Genomic DNA, 15891 nt, shown 5'->3' on the forward strand with positions numbered 1-15891 from the left:
ATTTACTTAATGATAAGTGTATTCTATCTGTAGATCGAGGAATTATAGTTATCTAGATAGATAAAGTGTATAAACACGCGAGGGATTTTTCGTTACCCGCAGTTCCCGGCATAATAGGAACGTAAGTGACAGTGATCCACTCCACAGATCTCAAGGAAAAAGACAGAGAAATGCTGTCATGATTAAGGGGATCATCTCTTCTTACCATATATGCTATTAATCTATTGTGTTCTGTGAATATTCTTTCCGGATAGTGTACTTATCTGATAGGTTTAAATGACGTGCCCTAAGCAATTATGGGGCGCCCGTTTTGTGAGTGAAAATTGTCGTAGAAAAAAAAAACAAGGAAGAAGAAAAAAAAAATGAACGATTTCGTACCCCTTTATTAACTACTGTCCCATCACACGATTTATCTTGGAATAGCGCAACTTATTTTGGATCAGCTTCTTCCATATTTTCCCCAAACCTCCAGGTTATAGTGCCACTACCTATTATCTATCCACATATACTTTGTCACTCCCCTCGTTGTCAAAGTTGCGTTTTTTTTATTTGTTTTGAATCGTTCGATTTTCGCCCCTTTTCCCTAGTGTCCTTCAATAATCACCTAAACAGTGAAGATTAATCAACTATCGGGTATCTAAATAAAAGCTGTATCTGACACTGAATCATTTCTTGTGCTACTACGATTTTTAGAAACCTCATTTTACACTACCCTTTCTTGTGTTGTTTCGCTGTCTTCCGCCCGTGAAACCCGTTACAAACCAAAAAAAAAAAATAATACTCATCGTACACCAACAGACAAAATCTTACAACCATGGCTGAACAACAGGAACCAGATGTCGATTCCATCGTCAACAGACTTTTAGAAGTTAGAGGATCAAGACCTGGCAAACAAGTCCAATTGGCAGAAAATGAAATTAGATATCTTTGTACCAAGGCCAGAGAGATCTTTATTTCCCAACCAATTTTATTAGAGTTAGAAGCTCCTATCAAGGTATGTTATTATTCACTCTTTTTTTAAAAAACTATTGTCTTTTTTTTGTTATCATTTGGAGTCTACAACCTTATATATATTTTGGTTGTTTTGCAGTTGACAGCGTTGTCCTTTTTTTTTTCTGACAAATACGCGTGTTGCGCGCCATCCAAAAGAGCAAAAAGACAAATCAAACAATGATATAATTCGGCGCTAGAGTACTAACATTATTTCTTTCTTTTTAGATTTGTGGTGATATTCATGGTCAATATTATGATTTGCTAAGATTATTTGAATACGGTGGATTCCCTCCAGAAGCCAACTATTTGTTTTTGGGGGATTATGTTGACAGAGGTAAACAATCTTTGGAAACTATATGCTTGTTATTGGCTTACAAAATCAAATATCCTGAAAACTTCTTCATCTTGAGAGGTAACCACGAATGTGCCTCCATCAACAGAATTTACGGTTTCTACGATGAATGTAAAAGACGTTATAACATCAAATTGTGGAAAACTTTCACTGATTGTTTCAACTGTTTACCAATTGCGGCCATCATTGACGAGAAGATCTTTACAATGCACGGTGGTTTGAGTCCAGACTTAAACTCCATGGAACAAATTAGAAGAGTTATGAGACCAACGGATATTCCAGATGTTGGTTTGTTGTGTGATTTGTTGTGGTCGGATCCAGATAAGGATATCACCGGCTGGTCAGAAAACGATAGAGGGGTTTCTTTCACATTTGGTCCAGACGTTATTTCGCGTTTCTTGCAGAAACAAGATATGGATTTGATTTGTAGAGCCCATCAAGTTGTAGAAGATGGTTATGAATTTTTCAGTAAACGTCAATTAGTGACTCTTTTCTCTGCTCCAAATTATTGTGGTGAGTTTGATAATGCCGGTGCCATGATGAGTGTGGACGAAAGTTTGTTATGTTCTTTCCAAATCTTGAAACCTGCTGAAAAGAAGGTGAAATACAGCTATGTTAACAATAACTCAAGATCTGTGACACCACCAAGAAAGCCAAAGAAGGTGACCAAATAAACGAAGTGATGTTTTTTCGATGAAGGTAATGATAACAAATTGGGGGCACTGAATTTTTGGCGATCCGTTTCTCATACTCTGCTTGATGCGTTTTTGGGTAAATGGCACCATCCTGAAGATATCGGATTGTATTTGTTGTGTTTTGTCGATCTTTTGTTAATATAAGGAGGAAAATAATAAGGAATGAGAACATTGAAATCAATGAACCGTTATTGGGACCTATTGGGTCGATTCCAAATTATCATGTACTCATCAGAATATGATTTTTTTTTTCTTACTATTATTTTTATGTTTTTGTTTTGTTTTCTAATCGGTTTATGTGATTAATATATTATATACTTTTCTCTCTAGAACGAATATTCTTCTCCTTTATATATTGATGAGAGATCTTACAAGTTTATTCTTTTGTTGCCATTTACTGCCCAATATTTCTTTTTATTTTTCCTCCTTATCATCTGCTGCTTGCAATGCCCAACATTCGCAATTGTTCATTATTAATCGAGAAGTATTGTCACTCGATGTTTATCATTATCTGGTTATTGTTTAACCGTGAAATTATTTTCTGTTATCTTATGCGGCCCTACTTTATTTCTATCTTACACACTCGCACTCCATTCTCTAACTATATTTCTTTTTTCTGACATTTTTTTTCCATTACTTTTTGCTTTTCTTCTATATTTTTATCGTCTTAATCAATTCCATGTAATATTTCCACTGACTTGAACTTCAGTTACGTTTATGCGTGATGCTCTTATTGCCATACCTTGTGTGGAAGGGGAAATAAGATTTCTAATGGTTTCTGATTGATCTATGTTTTTGATATAAATGTATTTATATATTTATTATATCTTCTTGTCTCTAGCGTCACTCTTTCTTTTTGTTTGTTTCTTTTTCGCCTTTTTATTTACATATCATCATCCGTATGGCGATCTTTCTCCTTGATTTTCGATGAATTTTATTATTGATCACTTACAGTAGTTTCATTATAACCCGTAAATCTGGAATAAAGCCCTCATATTAATGGTATGCTTTTCGCAAAAGATCTTGATATTATTAATCTTTTATTCGTCTCTTTCAAGAAACTTGTCAATTGGGAGGTACTACTAGAGTTGTTTGTCGAGTCCTCACTTTTGTCCCATCTACTTTATCTATAGGTTCTGCATAGTAATTTGATCAATCCAATTGATCGAAGATTTGATCGATATCCCAGGGCTTTGTTTTGACACATACACGTGATACTAGATATATAGCCCTGGACATATCTGCGATCCAGCCTGTGACCGTTTGTATAGTTTTGAGACGCTTCATAACCCCTATACACGTGATTAGAGTGACAAATCTCACGGTTGCCCGGTCGTCGTTCCCCCTACGGAACGTCTCTGGCACACGATGGGGGCAATCACCGGTATTGTCAGAGTTTTTGGTGAAAATTACAAAAAATTTTCTACTCACATCTAGTGTTTGATATAGTACCATACCAAGATATATCACAGAATAATTATTCAAGATGGTAAGTGAGAATAAATAAAATCAACAACCAAGCTAGTCAATATGAGAAACACAAATATAATTACCAACCATTAGATTAATCAAGATTTATTTAAATGATGCGAGGAAATTGAGAAAATGATTCAGAGGGTAAAGAAAATTTTTGAAAGTGATGAAGAATAGGAACACAAAAGATTATTATTAAGATAGATGAATATATTGGGACCGTAAGAGATTTGAAGTGGAATAGTGGACAATATAATAAAAAACAGTGATAATGGATTAACAAATATCTACCAACATGGATGGATAACTTCAACGAGACACTGAATGTGAAATTTTTTCTCCCTTCTTTCCATATCATTATTGAAATCACAAAGGAAAAACTCACGGTGAATATTGTACTTGTTATTGTTCCGTAATGGAGATGATGCGTTGATTTGTTGGAATTCAGAGGGCTATATTGAAATAATAAGTTGAAAAGTTTTCACGTTGAAAATATTGCTGACTCATTGTATGAACAAATAATATCTACTTCGAATATCTTGTATGATTTATTTGGTTTCACCTTGTTAAATTAAAAAACTTGAATGGGAATATTTGAAATAATGAAAACATGAAAGTTATTTTGGGATCATTATTTCATTCAAGCAACAGGTAATCAACGTTAGATTGATAATCCAATGGTTTGGTAGTGCATGTTCTCGAATTTGCTAGCATTCTGGAAAGATTTTTATTGATTAGTGATCATTTTTTACTAACTTTATTGTACAGGTTTTAGTCGTTGATTTGTTGCACCCAACTCAAGAATCTGAACTCAAGAAACACAAATTGAAGACCTTGGTTCAAGCCCCAAGATCTTACTTCTTGGATGTCAAATGCCCAGGTTGTATGGCCATCACCACCGTCTTCTCCCACGCTCAAACCGCTGTTACCTGTGACAAATGTACCACTGTCTTGTGTCAACCAACTGGTGGTAAGGCTAGATTGACTGAAGGTTGTTCTTTCAGAAGAAAGTAAATTTGATGGTTCCAAGGATATTAATCTATAATATTTGTTATATGTATATTTTATGAATTGGCTGTTTTTTTCTATTTCTTCTAACGTTTAATATAAAAACTAAACTCATTCACCTCTAAATTTGCAATCGTAAAAGAAGTACCATTGATGGTGATTCTGTCGATATTGTTAGCAATTGTTTGTTATCGAAAATTCGTAGTATGAATATTTGACTGTTCAAATCAGTTCTGTTAAGTTGTTGACTCAAAGATCGACACAATGGATCTATGTTTTTGACTCAGACGACCAAAAGCTTCTCACAGTTAAACCTCTCTAGCGTCTTTTATAGACAAAATATTTTCAGCCCTTTATCCTTTATGGATATAGACTATTGCTCCTCATCATTAGATAACTGGGGGACCAATTGCATAAATACTTTGGAAAGTCAACTTACATTTTATTCCTGGCTGAATCTGTGTCCGTTCATTTCATGAAATGAGTATGTGATTTGCTACCAGTTAGTGATATCATCTTATTATTGGTGTAACAACAGTATTGCACTAACTGTAATTGATTTATTAGCGCCCTTCGGGTTGCTGGGTCATAAGAAGGTCAATTATAACTGTTGAATATAATCTCACTAAATGATTTATCACAGTAGAAATGAATGCACGTTGCAAAAGACATTCCAATAGATATTTCGTTTTTTGTGATTTCCAACATCTGTATACAGAAAACAAAAAGGAGTAAATGGAATTGCAAATATATAGAGCATAGGTGATAATAATCACATTATCACTGAGGGATGGCCATGTTTTTGCAATAAGTGTTTATTATCCAGTTTAACAAAAACCAAAAAGATAACTAATCTGTAGTGATATGAGACAACACCATCGCTTCTCCAGTGAAGATTTTAACCAAATACAGGAAAAAAAAAAAATGTTTCCACAAGCAAGCTGAAGCTTTAGCTGGCTCGTTTCATGATGCTCATAATATTTTGTTTGGAATTCTTTGAGATCCATATTGAGCTCTTACCTCAACCCTTGAGCTCATGCTTTGGAATTGTTCCTTTTAATTAATTGGCACACAATGGTAATCATCGGTTTGCTTCGAAAATTTTCGTTGGTGATTTTGAATATTAACAATCTAAACTCAATAAATATATACCTATATCTATATTATTTCTTAAAAGTTCCTAAAGATATATAACCAAGCCAAAGCAGAGATAAATGTTAGAGACATCACGTGCTTCAGAACGTGATTAGACAGGGAAACTTTGACAAGGAACGAAAAAAAAAACAAAAAAAAATAGAGCGTTTGTTGTTCAAAACAGATCAGATCAAAATAAATTATCGATCAGCCACGTATATTATAAACACTCCAGCAGCCATGTTGATGTTGAATCGTTTTTTTTCAGTCGTCTTGCTTCTAGTAGTCGCATCCGCTCATAATGTCTTGTTGGCTCCTTATAACAAGCAATGTTTCTTTGAGACTCTCAAGGCTAACGATGAATTGGCAGTGAGTTTCCAAGTTGGTGACAGAAACCCTCAAGGTACCGAACAATTGACTTGTGATTTCTGGATCTTGAATCCTTCAGGACAAGTGGTCAAGAGAGAAGACAGAGTCTCCCATGGTGACTTCTCCACCATTGCCAAAACCTCTGGTAAATTCCAATACTGCTTTTCCAATGAAGGTAGTTCCATTGCCACTAAGGACGTCTCATTCAACATCCATGGGGTGATCTACATTGACGTCAATGATCCAAACTCAAACTCTTTGGAAGCCTCCGTCAAGAGATTGTCACAACTTACCAACGAAGTCAAGGATCAACAGAACTATATTATTATTAGAGAAAGAACCCACAGAAATACCGCTGAATCTACAAACTCCAGAGTTAAGTGGTGGTCTGTCTTCCAATTGATTGTTGTTGGTGTTAACTCTGTGTTCCAAGTCTATTACTTGAAGAGATTTTTCGAAGTCAAATCCGTGGTGTAATTGTTTCAACACAACACTTTACTTATTATCATTTTCCCTTGCATTTCCTAATATTGATCCAAAATTCTCTGATGATGATGATGATTAAAATTTCTTCTTTCTTTTCGTTTTTCTTCTTCGACAGTTATATGGTGTAATTTAAGTGACTTTTTGGTTCTTATACATGTATGTGCCCGCGCGCGCGTAGTTTTTTTTGAGTGCACAAACTTTTTTTCTTGTAAAGATGAAATTTGAGAGATGGTGGTGATAAGCGGGCGGCAACTAACTGTAATAGAGATACATTGTAGCCCTCATCAGCCCATGCTCCAACCATGAGTGAGTCTTACACTTACAATACCCATATATTGGGTATCATGCTTGTTGCCACCACAAAACAAGGCTCCCAGGTGGTATTTCACTACCCTCCGACGGAATCGTCTTCCACTGATGGCACGGAAACCATTACTGGGGTGAGTCTGGATATCAACGATGATGAAAGAATTGCCCTAAATGATGAAGGTAAAGAATCTATCAGTAATAACATACATGCAAGCTCATATACTACAAATACAAAACTTGCTGCTCCAAATTCAACAAATGTTCACAGTTCTTACTATACGCAATACTCAGACGATGAATTTGATGAGGATTTCTTCCTGTCAGATGATGACAATGATGAGGATAAAAGTGCCAATAATCTGCGAATTGAACAGACCTCAGTAACGGATAGTTACAATGATGATGAAGAAGAAGATGATGATGATGAGGAGGAGGAAGAGGAAGAGGAAGAAGATGAAGATGAAGATGAAGAGGACGAAGCAGGGATCGAAGAAGGGTTTGATGTCGAAAGTGAATATGACAGCAACAATCCACTTATGGGATTCGAAGAGTTCAATAATAGTTACTTCATCAATAACATTCTTGATGATGAGTTCAGTTTGGACAAATTGAAGTACAAGGTGAGTTATGAATGTAGTACCAAATTGTACGAAGCAAAGCAACAACAAAGAAAGTATCATAACAAACATTCTCATTATAGATATCATAGAACAAGACCTGCGCCTCCAAAACAAAAAACTAAAGTAACTGATGCCACTGGAAGCATATTGAAATCAAAATCTAGAAAAGCATCTAATGCCGACACAAATGATAGCCAATCCATCAAATCAGGGGAAAATATTGCGAGTGGTAAAGCTGAAAAAGCCGAACTCTCTAAAAAAATTAAGAATTTGAAGCAAGAACTCAGCAAAATATTTTCATTTGATAAGACGTATCTCTGTGAGATGTTAACCCCTGCTAAAAGACTTTGTAATGACCAATACGAATTGAAAATTGATAACTATTGTTTTCTTAGTCATCCGGTTAATGAAAACGGTGCTTCTGGATGGTCAAGATTTTACAAGAACAAGAAAAAGTCTTCCAAAAATAGAAAAAGACTCGATCTACAGAAATTAGAAAAAAGATTGCAACGTCAACAGCGACAAAGAGGTAAAAATTCAGAACTGTTTGAGAAAGATCACTATTCGTCAGAACTCTTGAGTGAAACTTACCATAATCAAGGCAATGGAACTATCTTTGAAAATTCTGATGATTCACCAAGTTCTAAAAGCCATAAGTTTCCAGCTTATGAGAACGAAGGTGACGAAGATGACATCGATTCTAACAACGAACAAAAATTGTCCATGTTCAACATTGTATTTGTGATTAACCCTCCAGCAAATGAATATCACCGCAGAAGGGTTGAGTTGTATGAGAATATTCTTAGTAAATTGACTCATATTTTAACAACTCAACAAGGGAAACAAAACTATATGGAGAGCGAAATTGCTAAAATTATTAAAACCAGAGATGAGTTTTTTAAAAAAGTATATTTTAATGGGCAAGGACTTAAGGTTCGAGGTGATAAGAAACCGTCTAGTAAACTGAAAAGAGGCCCTTCTGATGGAGAATCTAAGGACTCCAATAGCTCTTCTGACGACTCTGATGATGATGAAAATTTTGTGGATGAAGAATACTTGAATAATCATTATACCGTTCAGGCTTTATACAGAGAAATTTTATCACAGTCTGCATTAGCCAGAGCCCTATTTGACTGCTATCATAATCTTTTCTCTGCCAAGATTTTTGAATTGCATTTTGGTAATCTCCATCCACCATTCAATATCCCTGTGAAGAAGAATTTCTCAGTGTTACCACATTCCTCAGTCAAGCTACAAAATATGGACATTGACTCGATTTTAAATAATTCATCCCATGTTGACAACTTTCTTGATGAAATGGGATCGCCCGATCATCAAAAAAAGACTGACTATCGTCAAGTGAAATTAAAACCACAGCCGTTATTCATTAGTACTTTGCTAGATGAATCATTTCATCAAAATAATTTGTTTCCAAATGTGTCTAACTTGTCGTATATCAGAAACTACTATTACTTGAATAGTTTTCAATCTGACTCTTGGGAAGATTTGAATTTGATAAACTATCAAATTATCACGATTTTTAAAAGTTGCAATTATGATATTTTTTCATTATTGATTCTTGATGATATGAACGATGTGATTAAGGATCTCCGACCAGCGGCTGCTAAAGCGTTTAAAACATTTATTAAGAATATCGATGCCACGGTGCCATTGAAAAAAATTATTAAAACCGTAATTGAAGAAAGAGCAAGACAATTGGCAAAATATGCAAATAATAAAGCTGAGTTGACTTCAAAACTCAGGAAGCTGGCCATTGCCAGCTCTGCTGGTGGTGCAATGAAAGGGTCTACTGGCACTATGATAGACCCGGTGAAGAATAAGCTGGTGAGCAAAGTGAGCATGTTTGATTTTTTCACCAACGAAGAAGATAAAGAAGTTATCATGATCAGTATCATATATCATTTGATTTATTGGGAAAAAGTCAAGTTTATTCTACCTATTACAAGAAGAACCAGGTTTGTGATATCTCCGTTAGCAAATCTTGGTACCGATATCAGTGAATTGAACAATAAATGGCAAAAAAAGAACCAAAAGCCATTCAGTCCTAAAAAGTATGGTCAATTAGATCCATTAACTTTTGAAGCTTGGATCAAAGGGATCAATAAAAAACTATTTGAAGAATTCACTCACGAGTTCCCCTCATTACCCCCATTATCAGAATTTTTAGCAAGTTTCAATGTTCCAAGAACTTACAAATATTTCTCAGAAAATAAGAATAGAACGTATACGTATCTTGACGCTTGTTGTTGGTTATTTAAAAATGGGTTGATTGTTCAATATTTCACTTTTGGTTGGTTGATACTCACGTCTAAGATTAAGATGCAAGTTCAAGAAATCGAGGCAATGACTTCAAACAAATTAGGAGGACGTTGGAAGCACAGAGATAGTGTTAATAGCGACTCCTCATTGCCTAGAGTTCCATCAATTGCTAGAATGCGTGGTGACGAGAATTTTTCCAGGCCTGAGTTGGGGGCCCTGCATTCATCTAATTTAATCAAAAGGGTACTTAATGAATCATCCACCAGATCCCGAGCCAGCAGCAATGAGGACATTACTGGAAGTCATGCAAGTGGCGGGAATAGTTTTTTTGGTACCCCGTCAACAATATTGAATATGGAGGAAGAAGATAGTATTTTGCTTAATCCTGATCGTCCGTCATTGATGGAGAAAAGATATATTTACCGAATGTTGATGGGGAAATCTGAAGAAACTAAAGATGTATTCTATAAGATTTTAAAATACTTGAATGGGAAAGTACCATTGGAATTAGTGATGTTAAAAGAGAATATTAAACGAAGTGACTTGAAGAAAGCGTTTAAAGAATTGGAAGAGTATATTATCACTGACCTGCATTGGTGAGGCATACTTGTGTTTGTGTACTTTAGAAAAAACAAAACCATCAAGGAATATATGATATTATGAGCTACGAAACAGAATGTATATTATTTGGTATGGACCGCTTAATGTAGAATCAATATAGTAAGTAGTGTGTAATTGACAAAAGGGGTTCTTTATGTACATGGCTACACATGCATGGTACAGGATTTTTGCAGCATGTTTTAATCACCCAAATAGTGTCGTCTACTGAACCCAGACTCCCAAGAATTCAACTTGTCGATCCATTGATTTGCTTTCTTTAATGAGGTTAAACTCATCTTAGAATGCTTATTTTTTTTTATTTTCAGATTTTGCCGGTTACACCGAACCCGTCTTATTAATCTTAATAAAAATAGTAATTTGCCATTACATCCTCCACCGTCCAAAAAGCCGCGAATTATGGGTTGCAATGTCCGAGCCCCAAAAGGTCCTTTGAAGCCTTTAGTCAATTTGACTTCAACTTCCTTTCTCCAATGCATTTTGACCAAACGTAAGCAAACAAAGCATAAGCCCTGAAGTACGGTCGGTTTTGGATTATTCTGACTTTTTGTCTACTTATTCAAGCAATTCTTCAAAGCTTTCAACTATTCCTATTAATTTTACTAATTTTTTTTTTTCTAATGTTTTTTGCGTCTACTGACAATCCAATTCAAAAATAGATGGCTTTTTCTCATATCTTGTACCGGAATACATGTTATGTAGATTCTTTCTTGTGTTCACTAAAGGCACTGATATCCTATGTAACATAACATTAACATGTAAAAATTCATGTTCCGTTCCCGAACTCCAAATCCGCTTGTTGAGCATTCCAAGTGGAAAACATACACAAAAAATAATAGTCAATCCACCTGATGTGACTCTTTAGGGACAGATCTGCTGGGTATTACAAGTCTCGCGCCAAATTTTCCCTCCAGAAGCCTACTACGAACCCGCCAACGAACCATGAAACTAGTGTTGGCATTCCAAGCGCTGCGAGATCAAGGGCTGAGCTTAATCAATACAAGATCCCAACAGCCTCTGATCATGTGCAGGATGATAATATGATGTTACAAGATACCTTAAAGTTAGAAAATAAATATCTTGAAAAAGAAGAAGAAAATCGTCATTTGAAATCACTTGGAACAAAAATTTACAACAGAAAATTGAACAGAAGTCATTGGCATTAATTAAAAATTCTAAAACACTAGTATTATTCAAATCCCAAATTAGCAATTCGAAAATGCTTTTACTGAAAAAAAAAAAATAGAAGATAAGTTGAAGGTATCAGAACTGCGTGCGCAGGATATTAATTGCAAGCTAAATGATAAGGACTCTGAATGTGCCAGATTGAGTGGTGAATTATTAGAAAAGAGATTCAAGTCAAGAGCTCGGAAGCCAATATTATTGAAGTATGGTTCACTGTTTACTGACCAGGGAGACAGGTTTTACCACTAACTTTCAGAAACCACAATTCTGGCTTTTTCTCTAAAATGTTTCAACAGATATTAGATCAACAAATAGATAATAAGTAAGGGAGCTTAAAAAAATTTCTCTCGAGCCTTTTTATTGACATTTATTCTCTAGATTGAATTCTATTTTTTTTACCACTTCATGTTGAGCTCGTGGCAAAAACGGAAAATGCTGCGGTGTGTGAGAAACTAAATTTTATCAAGCCAATTATGGGTTAATAATCGGATGTCCAGTTGCTGAGAATTCGGATCTCAACTATGGATGAATACTAGAGTTGCGGTGGTTAAATTATTTACTGTTTGTTTCTCAAGAACCGTATATATAAGGCTAATACTAATAATGTACACCATCTTTGTCCAGCTTCTTTGATTCACACCTGGGGGAATATACAAAACAACGTACGAGGCTTGCTTAGATGGGTGGATTCTCAATGGCCACTGTGTATATTCAGGATATTCAGCATTGTATAGAAATAGAATTGCTGCATTCTTAGTTACCAGAGTTTTGTCATTATCGTAAAGATCAGAACATCCTCCATATTTCAGTTCATAAAAGTGGTTTGGAGCTCATAGATTAAGTTCATGCCACCATGTTGAGTACTTAAATAATGAATTTGTGGAGTATAAACTACGCTAATAGATGCGATTTCTATGGTATTATATAGCTTGAGACAATACCATACTATTTGAACATCCTAATAAAAACTTGATATATTATAATATACATATCAATTCCCGGAATGTCGCTCATGGCAACATGATACTAGCGTCCACATGTATAATATCAATAAAACCGTCATCATTTACTGTGCTACAGTATCCCAAAGCAATAACAGAAAAGACAAAACATTAAAAATCATGACAATTAAAATTTGATGATGGATAAGAAGATGATGAAGGAAAAAAACAATAACTAAAACAGGCATGTGAAAAATTTAAAAAGCAAAGAAACAAATAACCGAAAAAAAAATATGATAAAAAAAAAAATAATAAAAACAGGAAACAAAATGTAAAGAATGAAAGAAAATTCTAACTTTCTATAGTAGATTGGTAATGGTCACTAAATTTTTCACTCGAATTGTAAACTAGACGAGATACTGTTTAAATAAAAAAAAAAGATAAAAAGATCATTTTTTGCTCTTCTTTTTATTCTTTTTGACTCCCAAGACTATACCATCTTCATCAGAGCTCGAGCTCTCTTTACTAGCCGATGGAATGGTGTTTTCTACTGTATTCAAGAACTGGCTGGTTTTTGGAGATGATTGCAAAGTGGTCAACAGGCTGTTGAGAGCGATAGCAGATTTGCTCAGAACCTTCAAAGTGGAATTACTCCCACTACCACCGCCTCCGAATCTCAAGTTTAAGAAACTGGAATTTCTTTTTGCCTGTGGTCTAGCTATGGTCCCAGATGGGGCAGATGATCCGGATCCCAGAAGAGTATTACTACCTGTTTTTTTGAATTTTTTATTTGGGAGGCGTAATGTCATCGGTTGTGACGCAGAAGATCCGGAATTGACAGCACTCGCAAAACCAACAGCATCTGTTGTAGGCGTGACCCCGCTTGCTGAGCTGGATCCACTACCAGGTATATTATAGGCTGGAGATAACATTCCACTATTGTTACTAGAGCGCATAGCAGTCTCATAGGATGGAACTCTAGACAATGTACCACGATTCCAACTCTGCGGTTCGCTTGGGGTTTGTATCCCACTATTAGAAAGTGCATAGAGTAAATTAGAAGAGTTACTCCTGGATAGATGGAAAAAGTCGGGAGAAAGAGGAGTCGCCACAACATCGCGTGCAGCAGCAGTTGGCAACGAAAAATAATCATGTTCTGCAGAAGAAGCTTCTGGATTCGCTGGTGCTGTTGGGGTTGCTGTATCAGCGCCAGTGAAAAAGCCAGGTCCAGATGGCAGTTCAGTTATCCCGTCAATAGTACCACTATTCTCTTCTTCAAGACGTTGCAACCGCAATTCATTAAGGTGCTTTGTTAACTGAGAATTAAATTTAGTTTGCGACAGGACTCTTTGAATTTGGGTTGGGGTTTGGGTTCCAGAAGTAAGGCCAGGTGGTGTAAGAATAGAAGGAGTTTGTGATCCAATTGGGCTGATACCTCCCGGGCTATTTGGAGTTTCAATATCTGACCAGAGTCTATCATAAATATGCTCACCATAGTTTGGAGGGGCAACGAGATCGGGTCTTCCAGTTGAGCCGTCAGTAACAGCGGCAGCTTCAACACCACTGAAAAGAACCTCATTATCTTGCTCATCGTTATCGTTATTATTATCATCATCATTATTATTATCATCACCGACAGTACCATTATCAGCAGGAGCTCCGAGGCCCCTTATGTCAGTAGTAGAAGAGTTATTGGAAGCAACAGCAGTAGTTTTCTTCCGGGCCACTGCTGCTGGTGCTTTCTTTTTATTACTGGCGGTCAAAATATTATGCTCGACCGAGAGTTCTGGTAGGTTATCGCTAAAATTATAGAGCACCAAAGAATCATCATATCTAGCAGAAACAGAGACAAATGGTGAGATATAGAGAATCACTGGTAAAGTTGCCCGAAGTTCGGAAGTGTGACCGTTTGGATTCTTCAAAGCAACCACAATAGATAACTTATGACGTACTTTGAGATTTTTGGCGATGGTGACGTCCTGGGTACATTTACTCAAACTTGGAGGAATTTGAATGCATTTTTCAATTTCCCATCTGTCGTATGAAAGATTCATGAAATTGTTGACAGGATTCAAATGAGGTGTAGATTCATCAATAAGAGGGGTTGGATCTTCATTTTCATAAACGTCATCATCAGGTTTAGGGATAACAACCTCAGAAATGACACGATCATTAGAATGACTTGCTCTTGTGGTAGAACCAATGAATGAATAGTACTCAACGAGTTTGATGGTGATTTTTCCTAATTGAAGACCCTTAATTAATGGCGCCATAAGAAAATTCACTGGACATGCACTACCGATCGCCATGGCACGAGATGGAATACTGATAGTATATTCAATTTTATTAGGCCAATTGTTATCAATGGACATTGTTTCAGAGAGTTCAGGAGCATCAGGTGTTAATGTTCTAATGATTCTAAAATGTTTGGTGCACATCTTGCGCTTATTAAATTTCCCACGTTCAAGCGATGCAGCGATTTTATAGACAACTGAACCGCCAGGCAAACCTTCGACACTTTCACTAATATCACCTGGGAGAATCACAGAAAAGGGAAACTCATAGTTGCCCTTAGCCAATGGATAGCCATTTTGTGTACCAGCTGGAGAAATGATTTGGGGTGCTGCTGGGGTGTTATCGATGATATTAGCATCGGGCCGGGTCAATGAGCTCACAGAGCTGTTTTTGCTATGTGATTCATGTTTTTTATTCATGGAAAGGAGGGAATTTGAGGATTTTGCCGAGTGCTTTAGATGGAACGATAGCCTATGGTCATGATGTTCATGATGAGCGCCTGGAGCTCCATTTGCATCGGTGTAGCCTTGGATGGTGAAATTGTCCCAATTATGTTCATAAACACGCTTGATAAAGCGAGTTGGTTTAGAATAACTAGTGGTTGCAGATTCTAAGTGTTCTATCCAATTAAGACGTAGATCTCCGAAGAGTTTAAGGGTTAATTTTTTCACTTGGATGGGTTCGTTGATGGCCAACACAATTTTCCCGGACAAAAGTACCAGATTGGCTTCGTTTGGCGCGCCTTTGACGACAACCACGTCGTGGTCAAGACCCTCGAGACGGATCTCAAAGAGAGGGGTGACGCTCTTGGCCACGGAATTGGAAGAAGAAGACCGTGAAAGAACGCCCATGTCTGAAGTTGTGAGTTTCTGTCTGGGAAAATGGGAGGGGGAGTATCAGCGATGAGAAGAAAATTTGTCCGAGTCGAACTAGGGATTTCTAGAACAACAAAAAAAAGAAACAAAACTGTCAATCCATCATATTACGTAAGTGCCTACTGTAGGTTATGTAATCCGTACATAATCAAACACCTGGACACCCATGATGTAATACACCCTGACACCAGGTATTTATGATCACATGATACAGTTTTATCATGACAATAATACTTTCCCTTTGTAAACAGCCATCTC

General features: G+C 36.3%; 6 protein-coding genes across 6 annotated transcripts; 5 read left to right on the forward strand and 1 right to left on the reverse strand. All coding sequences in view use genetic code 12, as the record gives it.

Annotated features, from left to right (window-relative positions):
• Positions 1-814: 814 nt before the first annotated feature.
• DASC09_003850 (serine/threonine-protein phosphatase) lies at positions 815-2019 on the forward strand (the record flags this gene model as incomplete). The annotated part of the gene is made up of 2 exons (XM_064993988.1): positions 815-994; positions 1219-2019. 2 exons carry the CDS (start codon positions 815-817, stop codon positions 2017-2019), a joined length of 981 nt encoding a protein of 326 aa, XP_064850060.1.
• Positions 2020-3526: 1507 nt separating this feature from the next.
• DASC09_003860 (40S ribosomal protein S27) lies at positions 3527-4527 on the forward strand (the record flags this gene model as incomplete). Its single annotated transcript, XM_064993989.1, has 2 exons — positions 3527-3529; positions 4282-4527. 2 exons carry the CDS (start codon positions 3527-3529, stop codon positions 4525-4527), a joined length of 249 nt encoding a protein of 82 aa, XP_064850061.1.
• A 1368-nt stretch (positions 4528-5895) lies between these two features.
• Positions 5896-6501, forward strand: EMP24 (Emp24p; the record flags this gene model as incomplete). Its single annotated transcript, XM_064993990.1, has 1 exon — positions 5896-6501. The coding sequence occupies one exon, from the start codon at positions 5896-5898 to the stop codon at positions 6499-6501; it is 606 nt and encodes a 201-aa protein (XP_064850062.1).
• Positions 6502-6812: 311 nt separating this feature from the next.
• Positions 6813-10319, forward strand: NPR3 (Npr3p; the record flags this gene model as incomplete). Its single annotated transcript, XM_064993991.1, has 1 exon — positions 6813-10319. One exon carries the CDS (start codon positions 6813-6815, stop codon positions 10317-10319), a length of 3507 nt encoding a protein of 1168 aa, XP_064850063.1.
• A 491-nt stretch (positions 10320-10810) lies between these two features.
• DASC09_003890 (uncharacterized protein) lies at positions 10811-11503 on the forward strand (the record flags this gene model as incomplete). Its single annotated transcript, XM_064993992.1, has 2 exons — positions 10811-10827; positions 11203-11503. The coding sequence occupies 2 exons, from the start codon at positions 10811-10813 to the stop codon at positions 11501-11503; spliced, it is 318 nt and encodes a 105-aa protein (XP_064850064.1).
• A 1409-nt stretch (positions 11504-12912) lies between these two features.
• Positions 12913-15609, reverse strand: ROD1 (Rod1p; the record flags this gene model as incomplete). The annotated part of the gene is made up of 1 exon (XM_064993993.1): positions 12913-15609. The coding sequence occupies one exon, from the start codon at positions 15607-15609 to the stop codon at positions 12913-12915; it is 2697 nt and encodes an 898-aa protein (XP_064850065.1).
• Between the last annotated feature and the right edge of the window lie 282 nt (positions 15610-15891).

Source organism: Saccharomycopsis crataegensis (genome assembly GCF_037102585.1).
Source record: "Saccharomycopsis crataegensis DNA, jcf7180000000072, whole genome shotgun sequence".
Taxonomy (NCBI): Eukaryota; Fungi; Ascomycota; class Saccharomycetes; order Ascoideales; family Saccharomycopsidaceae; genus Saccharomycopsis; species Saccharomycopsis crataegensis.